Here is a 10,316-nt window from a genome sequence, read left to right on the forward strand (position 1 = left end):
AACCATAGCCTTGACCAGACGGACCTTTGTTGGCAAAGTAATGTCTCTGCTTTTTAATATGCTATCTAAGTTGGTCATAACTTTCCTTCCAAGGAGTAAGCGTCTTTTAATTTCATGGCTGCAGTCACCATCTGCAGTGATTTTGGAGCCCCAAGAAATGAAGTCTGACACTGTTTCTACTGTCTACCCATCTATTTCCCATGAGTGATGGGACCAGATGCCATGATCTTAGTTTTCTGAATGTTAAGCTTTAAACCAACTTTTTCACTCTCCTCTTTCACTTTCATCAAGAGGCTTTTTAGTTCCTCTTCACTCTCAGCCATAAGGGTGGTGTCATCTGCATATCTGAGGTTATTGATATTTCTTCCAGCAATTTTGATTCCAGCTTGTGCTTCTTCCAACCCAGCATTTCTCATGATGTACTCTACATATAAGTTATATAAGCAGGGTGACAATATACAGCCTTGACGTACGCCTTTTCCTATTTGGAACCAGTCTGTTGTTCCATGCCCAGTTTTAACTGTTGCTTCCTGGCCTGCATACAGGTTTCTCAAGAGACAGGTCAGGTGGTCTGGTATTCCCATCTCTTTCAGAATTTTCCACAGTTTATTGTGATCCACACAGTCAAAAGCTTTGGCATAGTCAATAAAGCAGAAATAGATGTTTTTCTGGAACTCTCTTGCTTTTTCGATGATCCAGGCAATGTTGGCAATTTGATCTCTGGTTCCTCTGCCTTTTCTAAAACCAGCTTGAACATCTGGAAGTTCGCGGTTCACCTATTGCTGAAGCCTGGCTTGGAGAATTTTGAGCATTACTTTACTAGCGTGTGAGATGAGTGCAATTGTGCAGTAGTTTGAGCATTCTTTCGAATTGCCTTTCTTAGGGATTGGAATGAAAACTGACCTTTTCCAGTCCTGTGGCCACTGCTGAGTTTTCCAAATTTGCTGGCATATTGAATGCAGCACTTTCACAGCATCATCTTTTAGGATTTGAAATAGCTCAATTGGAATTCCATCACATCCACTAGCTTTGTTCATAGTGACGCTTTCTAAGGCCCACTTGACTTCACATTCCAGGATGTCTGGCTCTAGATGAGTGATCACACCATTGTGATTATCTGGGTAATGAAGATCTTTTTTGTAGAGTTCTTCTGTGTATTCTTGCCACCTCTTCTTAATATCTTCTGCTTCTGTTAGGTCCATACCATTTCTGTCCTTTATCGAACCCATCTTTGCCTGAAATTTTCCCTTGATATCTCTAATTTTCTTGAAGAGATCTCTAGTCTTTCCCATTCTGTTGTTTTCCTCTATCGCTTCAGTCGTGTCCTATTCTTTGCGACCCCATGAGACTGTAGCTCACCAGGCTTCTCTGTTCACGGAATTCTCCAGGCAAGAATACTAGAGTGGGTTGCTGTGCCCTCCTCCAGGGGATCTTCTCAACCCAGGGGTCGAACCCACATCTCTTGCATCTCCTCCATTGGCAGGTGAGTTCTTTACCACTAGTGCCATCTGGGAAACCCTTCTGGGACCTGGCCTGGATCTAAATCTGTGCACAGGGTGGTGGGAAGAACTGAGCGAGTTGTTCAAATACTACCAGGCACAAATTATGTTAAGTAAAAGTGGGCTGCCGTCGGTTTGGAGAAGTGTGGTCAAAACAGTGTCCCCAACTTCACTTCCAACATTTTTGGAAGGAAAAGGAATTATTCTAGAAGGAGAGCCCCTTCTTAGCTTGGTAAGAAAGAAGAAACAGTTAGAACTGGACATGGAACAACAGACTGGTTCTAAACAGGGAAAGGAGTACGTCAAGGCTGTATATTGTCACCCTGCTTATTAAACTTATATGCAGAGTACATCATGAGAAATGCTGGGCTGGATGAAGCACAAGCTGGAATCAAGATTGCCTGGAGAAATATCAATAACCTCAGATGTGCAGATGACACCACCCTTATGGCAGAAAGTGAAGAAGAACTAAAGAGCCTCTTGATGAAAGTGAAAGAGGAGAGTGAAGAAGTTGGCTTAAAACTCAACATTCAGAAAACTAAGATCATGGCATCTAGTCCCATCACTTCATGGCAAATAGATGGGGGAAACAGTGGAAACAGTGACTGACTTTATTTTGGGGGGCTCCAAAATCACTGCAGATGGTGACTGCAGCCATGAAATTAAAAGACACTTGCTCCTTGGAAGAAAAGTTATGACCAACCTAGACAGCATATTAAAAAGCAGAGACTTACTTTGTCAACAAAGATCCATCTAGTCAAAGCTATGGTTTTTCCAGTAGTCATGTATGAATGTGAGAGTTGGAATATAAAGAAAGCTGAGCACCGAAGAACTGATGCTTTTGAACTGTGGTGTTGGAGAAGAGTCTTGAGAGTCCCTTGGAATGCAAGGAGATCCAACCAGTCCATCCTGAAGGAGATCAGTCTTGGGTGTTCACTGGAAGGACTGATGCTGAAGCTGAAACTCCAATACTTCAGCCACCTGATGTGAAGAACTGACTCATCTGAGAAGACCCTGATGCTGGGAAAGATTGAATGCAGGAAGAGAAGGGGACGACAGAAGATGAGATGGTTGAATGGCATCACCAACTGAGTGGACATGAGCTTGAGTAAACTCCAGGAGTTGGTGATGGACAGGGAGGCCTGGTGTGTTGCGGTCTGTGGGGTCGCAAAGAGTCGGACACGACTGAGCGACTGGACGGAAACTGAAGAGTTCTTCAGGGAACCGAGTAGAACATTCCCGTGAGAAGTTACAAGATCTAGATTCAAATGCTGAGTTTTGATACTGTATGATCTTGATCGTATCAGTTAAGTGCTGAGTCTCAAATTTCATCAAGTCATAAAATGGGAACATTGGGGTTAAAATTATACACGGTGGTGAAGGTAAAGAGCTCCCAGTAAAAGATGCTCTCCATTAGAGTAATGGCCTAAGCTCTCCGTGGGCTTGGGGTACATTTCTTGAAAACAGTTGTTGTCAACTGGGGGCAGTTTTGCCCCCCACCAGAGAATGTTCTGGATTGCCTGGTGATATTTCTGTCTGTCCCAAGGCTGGGGGATGCTTCTGGCATCTAGTGGACGGAGGCTAGGGAGGCTGCTAGACATCCTACAACACACAGGACAGCCCTCTATGAGACAGGATTATCCAGGCCAAGATGTCAACAGTGCTTTAGTTGAGAAATCATGGAACTTTCTTAAATGGGGATTCTTCTTGCCATTTTATGAACCAACATGAGGAACTGCTGTTTGAACATCATGAGGAAAGCAGAGTGATGCATGAAACTGGAAAGGAGGTCTACGGTAATACTCAGGAGTACAATGAGGCTGCAGATTACTGAAAATCTCTGATATGGTGGCCACCAGCCAGCCCCGTATGGCTCTTGCAATGGAAACTAACTGAAGTGGAATAAAGTTTTAAACTTGATTCCTGGATTTTAATAGCCATGTCACAAGTGCTCAATAGCCACATGTGACCAGTTGTCAGCACTGATATCCAGCAGTCCCGTCAGCACAGATTTTTCTCTCGAGCAGCACTGCTCATAATGGACTCAGCAGAACTAGGCATCAGTGGGGCAATCCATAAGAGAAAAGTTAGAAACTTCGGATGTGCAGAGAGCAGGGTACTGAGAGAGACCACAGCATACACCAAAGAGATGCTTAAATAAACACAAAGGCGGTCTACAGTTAAAGGCTAAAACAAGTCACAAAGACACACATGTATGATAATTGATCCACGCAATCCTCCCTTCCCCCATCCCCACCCCCAAAGGCCATTCTTAAGCACTTAAAACTCAAGAACCCTGAAAAGGTAAGCAGAATCAACCCAAGGCAGGCAGGGAAGTGGGAGCCATCGCTGGGGAGTGCTGTTGCCCTCACTTCCTTCTTCCTGGCACGGTTCAGTTCACCTTGTAGTACAAGCTTCCCATTCTGACTGGTGGCCACGACTCAACGGTACTGATGCTAGAGCGTCTGCGTTGGCCAATCTTGCTTACAGCCCTGGGGTCCTTGAAGATGGAGTATCCATACTTGGTGACGAACGGCAGACAGAACAAGTGCAGCAGCATCCGCGAGATCTGGAAGATCAAGTGCAGGTGCCTCAGCTCCTTGAACTGCTCTTTGATGGCCGTGTTGGTGAGCAGGATGATGGAGAGGCTGAGCAGCTCATAGATGACAATCCACACGCTGAAGCAGAGCATGCCCACGTAGTTCTTGGTGTGGATGCAATAGAGGAGCAAGGAGCAGACCAGAAGGGTGATGGTGGACAGGGCGACACTGATGTTCTTCTTGTGGGTCACAACCCAAGAGACCAGCTCAGACTTGGTCTCCTGGTAGACACTGAACATCTCTTCATAGCCAAAGAAGGCAAACTCATTCACTTCAAAGATGAGGAACTGGACAGTGTTGAGGAAACAGAAGGTGCCTGTCACGATGGAGTACTTCCTGTCATCCATTTTATGCTTGATTTCCCAGAAACATCGGCTGCAGGGGAAAAAAAAATTGTGGTGACACCCGATGAGATGGCAGAGCTGGCCCTGGGCAAATCCTCAAGCAACTAGATGTAAATAGAAGAGCTGACAGTAACAGTGATGGACGAACAAGCAACAAGCTGGAAGTCAAGGCACATCGGCTCTGGCCTCGCTAGCTAAAGGTGAGCACATCCTTGGGAAGTGGGGGCGTCACTGACCTGGGATACTTCTCAGGTAGCTCTATTGTTCCAGTGGCAGCTACGCTTTAAGGTGGCACAGAGGGTACTTCTTTTGGTGTCAGGCTTGTGGGAATTAGGAAGCTCCTCTGTGGCTCAGACCATGAACTCCTTATCGCCAAATCCAGACTTAAAGTGAAGGAAATAGGGAAAACCACGAGACCATTCAGGTATGACATAAATCAAATCCCTTACGATTATACAGTGGAAATGAGAAATAGATTCCACGGATTAGATCTGATAGACTGCCTGAAGAACTATGGATGGAGGTTCATGACATTGTACAGGAGACCGTGATCAAGACTATCCCCAAGAAAAAGAAATGCAAAAAGGCAAAATGGTTGTCTGAGGCGGCCTTACAAATTGCTGAGAAAAGAAGAGAAGTGAAAGGCAAAGGAAAAAAGGAAAGATATATCCATCTGAATGCAGAGTTCCAGAGAATAGCAAGGAGAGACAAGAAAGCCTTCCTCTGCGATCAATGCAAAGAAATAGAAGAAAACAGTAGAATGGGAAAGACTAGAGATCTCTTCAAGAAAATTAGAGATATCAAGGGAACTTTTCATGCAAAGACAGGCACAATAAAGGACAGAAATGGTATGGACCTAACAGAAGCAGAAGACATTAAGAAGAGGTGGCAAGAATACACAGAACTATACAAAAAAGATCTTCACAACCCAGACTACTATCACGATGGTGTGATCACTGACCTAGGGCCAGACATTTGGAATGCAAAGTCAAGTGGGCCTTAGGAAGCATCACTATGAATAAAGCTAGTGGAGATGATGGAATTCCAGTTGAGCTATTTCAAATGCTAAAAGATAATGCTGTGAAAGTGCTGCACTCAATATGCCAGCAAATTTGGAAAACTCAGCAGTGGCCACAGGACTGGAAAAGATCAGTTTTCATTCCAATCCCAAAGAAAGGCAATGCCAAAGAATGCTCAAACTACTGCACAATTACACTCATCTCACATGCTAGCAAAGAAATGCTCAAAATTCTCCAAGCCAGGCTTCAAAAGTATGTGGACCATGAACTTTCACATGTTCAAGCTGGATTTAGAAAAGGCAGAGGAACCAGACATCAAATTGCCAACATCCATGGGGTCATTGGAAAAGCAAGAGAGTTCCAGAAAAACATCTACTTCTGCTTTATTGACTACCCCAAAGCCTTTGACTGGGTGGATCACAACAAACTGTGGGAAATTCTGAAAGAGACGGGAATTCCAGACCATTTGACCTACCTCCTGAGAAATCTGTATGCAGGTCAAGAAGCAATAGTTAGAACTGACATGAAACAACAGACTGGTTCCAAATCGGGAAAGGAGAACTTTAACGCTGTATACTGTCACCCTGCTTATTTAATTTATATGCAGAGTACATCATGAGAAACTCTGGGCTGGATGAAGCACCAGCTGGAATCAAGATTGCCGGGAGAAATATTAATAACCTCAGATATGCAGATGACACCACCCTTATGGCAGAAAGTGAAGAAGAACTAAAGAGCCTCTTGATGAAAGTGAGAGTGAAAAAGTTGGCTTAAAACTCAACATTCAGAAAACTAAGATCATAGCAGTTGGTCCCATCACTTCACGGCAAATAGATGGGGAAATAGTGGAAACAGTGACTGACTTTATTTTGGGGGGTTCCAAAATCACTGCAGATGGTGACTGCAGCCATGAAATTAAAAGACACTTGCTCCTTGGAAGAAAAGTTATGACCAACCTAGACAGCATATTAAAAAGCAGAGACTTACTTTGTCAACAAAGATCCATCTAGTCAAAGCTATGGTTTTTCCAGTAGTCATGTATGGATGTGAGAGTTGGAATATAAAGAAAGCTGAGCACCGAAGAACTGATGCTTTTGAACTGTGGTGTTGGAGAAGAGTCTTGAGAGTCCCTTGGAATGCAAGGAGATCCAACCAGTCCATCCTGAAGGAGATCAGTCCTGGGTGTTCACTGGAAGGACTGATGCTGAAGCTGAAACTCCAATACTTTGGCCACCTGATGTGAAGAACTGACTCATCTGAGAAGACCCTGATGCTGGGAAAGATTGAAGGCGGCAGAAGGGGACAACAGAGGATGAGATGGTTGAATGGCATCACCAACTCAATGGACGAGTTTGAGTAAACTCCGGAAGATTTGTGATGAACAGGAAGGCCTGGAGTGCTGCAGTCCAGGGGGTCGCAAAGAGTTGGACTCAACTGAGCGACTGAACTGAAGTTGCTTCAGTCATATCTGACTCTTTGCTACCCTATGGACTGTAACCTGCCAGGCTCCTCTGTCCATGGGACTATCCAGGCAAGAATACTGGAGAGGATTGCCATGCCCTCCTCAAGGGGATCTTTTGGACCCAGGAATTGAACCCTTGTCTCTACTATCTCCTGCATTGCCAGAGGGTTCTTTACTACTAGCACTACCTTTACTCAAGATGAATGAAATTTTAAGTCCACCCAAAGTTTTATACACAAATATTTATACCATTCTTATTCATAATTGCCCCAAACTACAAACCATTCAATGTCCTTCAGTGACCAAATGGATTAACTGTGGTATATTCTTGCCATGGCATACTACTCAGCAATAAAGAAAGAGCCATAGGGACTTCTCCAGTGGTTCAGTGGCTACGGCTCCAAGCCCCCAATGCAGGGGGCCTGGGTTTCACCCCTGGTCAGGGAATTAGATCCCATATGCAGCATCTAAGCGTTCACATGCCATACTTAAAGATCCCACATGCCACAACCAAGACTCAGGGCAACCAAATAAATAAGTATTAAAAAAAATAATGAACTAGCAATACACATGATGACATGAATGAAACTTCAAGGGCTTAGGCTGAGCAAAAGAAGTCAGGCAAAAAAGATTATATACTCTATGATTCCATTTATGTAAAGTTCTAGAAAATACAAACTAACATATAGAGTAAATCAGCAAATCAGTGCTTTGTGGTGGCAGGGTAGGGGATGGCAGTGCAGGAAGTGGCAGGAGATAGGGATAAAGAGGAAACTTTTGGGGGTGATACACATGTTCATGTGTTCAATTATGGTGATGGTTTCACTGGGATATACTTATGCCAAAACTTATTAAATTGTATTCTTTAAACATGTATTTGTTGTGGCTGTGGTTTCGTCGCTCAGTCGTGTCCGACTCTTTGTGACCCCATGGACTGCAGCCCTCCAGGCTTCTCTGTCCATGGGGATTCTCCAGGCAAGAATACTGGAGTGGGTTGCCACTTCCTTCTTCAGGGGATCTTCCTAAACCTTCCTAAACCTAAATCAGGGGATTGAACACAGGTCTCCTGCATTGCTGGCGGATTCTTTACCACCTAAGCCACCAGGGAAGCCCGTGCTATATATTGTATATCAACTATACCTCAAGAAAGCTATTAGTAAGCCTCTAACATAATGTCTATAATGTTTGAAGTAGAGGTTTCCTCACTGTGTCTTCCATCCTGGCTTCTTAAACTGCTTCTGACATTTCCTGACCCCTGAACTCAAAGTGAAGTTTGTTGATATGTGATAATGTGTAATCTTGTACCATCTTATGTGGTTGGCTAATCAATTCATAAACATAAACATGATTTAATCTCTCCCACTAAACTGCAAAATCCTCAAGGTCAGGAATTATATCTTATAGTTTTTTGTATCCTCCTGCAGTGGAGATAGACACAGTGTGTCCTGCACAGTGACAGACAGAAGAGTTTAACAAATAGCTTTTGATTAATCACAAGTGCATTTGTGCTCCTTGACAGTGTTTATTGGGGGAGAGGATAGAGGGGTCAAGACAGAAAATGAAGTATGATTTGGCTCTATTTTTATTCTTTTACTTATCTGGAATATAGTATAGATGACACAGGGAGAGAAAAACAGCAAAAAAAACCACCTCAAGACCCCAACAATATATTTTTTGCTACAACAATCTGAAATACAGGTTTGCCTGTAGGGTTACGTCAGAGAGCTGTGGATTGAAGGCCGATGAAGACACAGCAAGATCAAAGGATTGCCAGACTGCAATTCAGCTTCATTTCATCCCTGCCTCTCTTCATTTTGATCAATAAGGTGGTACTGACAAGAAAAGGAAAGAGGAAGTCAAGGAGAGCTTGGTAAATAACAATGTCTTCTAATTAAACATCCTCTATGAGCACGGTGTTCTAGTTGTGATGGTAATCCCTTTTCTCACCATATCTCCCCCAAAAGAGTGGCAGTATCTCCCCCAAAAGAGTGGCAGTGGAGTCTCTACTTGCTGAAAAGTGAATGAGATGGAAAATGAACTGCCATGAGAGCCTGCTATCGTGGAATAGGGCTATGTTACTCACTGTAGCGGCGGGAAAAGCTGAGTATCTTGGATTTCCGCCGTGGGAAGTCTCCACTGCTGCTGGAAATACGTCTGTTGTAGGAGATGATATTGCCCTGGTTTTTATTTTTGTAGATCATGTAGGCGTAAGTGATGACAAAGAACATCCAGAAACAGTGCATGCATATACGGGACACCAGACCGAACCAGCGCATGACTCTGACCTCTCCAAGGGAAGAGTCGTCATTGGTAAGGCATTGTACCACAATGTTTACAGTCTCGTAGAAAAAGATCCAAACAATGTAGATTACCAGGCCCCTGTACATGTGGGCGTATACTGAGTAGAGGAGCAAGCAGCTGACGAGGATGGTGATGAAAGATAGGAAGAAGACGATAGTCAGGCTCCAGCAGATGATGAACAGTTTTATCAGGATACTTGCGTTCTTGATCTGTGACATTTGCTCAGTGCAATTGTTTCTCCTTAAGTACTTCTGTTCGAAGATGAGGTACAAGTCCACAGCAGTGATGGTAAAGACCCCTGACAGCAGGGAGCCCATTTTGGCGGTCATGCCACACCAGTGCTGCTCTTTCATGCTGAGACCTCCCGGGAAGACAAACAACAGCGGGGGCGGGGATAATTCTGATTCCTGCCAATGTGGGAAATTACCCAGGGCTTCTGCCTCCTTCCCCCAATTCACCTGGAGAAACAACAGAGAGAAATATGGACACCAGGCAGTAACAGCTTGGAGAAGACAGCAGGCTGTTTAAAACTGGGAGTTTGAGTGGGGAGGGAGGAGGAGGCAGTCCCAGGCTGGTGGCAGTGAGCAGATTAATTGGAGGAGTGGTTCTCAACCCCGGCCTCACGTTATAATCACTGACAGTCCCACCCCACACCAGTTAGAACATTCTCTGGGTATGACCCAGATATCAGCATTTTTAAAAACGTCCTAGTGATTTTCATCTGTAGCCAGTATTGGAAAATACTGAATAAGAAAGAAAGAGTCAGTCTGTGTCCAACTCTTTGCAACCCCATGGACTGTAGCCGACCAGGCTCCTCCATCCATGGGATTTTTCCAGACAAGAATACTGGAGTGGGTTGCCTTTTCCATCTCCAGGGGATCTTCCCGATCCCGGGGTCGAACCCGGGGCTCCCTCACTGCAGGTAGACTCTTTACCATCTGAGCCACCAGGGAAGCCTAAAATACTGAATAAAGAAAGTTAAATTGTGCTCTTTGTCTCTTCCAGTTTTGCCCTGGGTTATCACTGCTGCCCCCTGATGGGGAAAATTGGCCGCATTGTCCAAACCAAAGTCAGGGTAGCAACACAATTGC

At 44.4% G+C, this 10,316-nt stretch overlaps 2 protein-coding genes across 2 annotated transcripts; both read right to left on the minus strand.

Annotated features, from left to right (window-relative positions):
- Positions 1-3,891: 3,891 nt before the first annotated feature.
- Positions 3,892-4,446, minus strand: TMEM217B (transmembrane protein 217B). Its single transcript, XM_065913299.1, has one exon. It carries the CDS (start codon positions 4,444-4,446, stop codon positions 3,892-3,894), a length of 555 nt encoding a protein of 184 aa, XP_065769371.1.
- A 4,553-nt stretch (positions 4,447-8,999) lies between these two features.
- Positions 9,000-9,578, minus strand: TMEM217 (transmembrane protein 217). The gene has a single exon (XM_065913325.1). It carries the CDS (start codon positions 9,576-9,578, stop codon positions 9,000-9,002), a length of 579 nt encoding a protein of 192 aa, XP_065769397.1.
- Positions 9,579-10,316: the final 738 nt, after the last annotated feature.

This window comes from Muntiacus reevesi, chromosome 20 (assembly GCF_963930625.1).
Source record: "Muntiacus reevesi chromosome 20, mMunRee1.1, whole genome shotgun sequence".
In the NCBI taxonomy this organism is placed as follows: domain Eukaryota; kingdom Metazoa; phylum Chordata; class Mammalia; order Artiodactyla; family Cervidae; genus Muntiacus; species Muntiacus reevesi.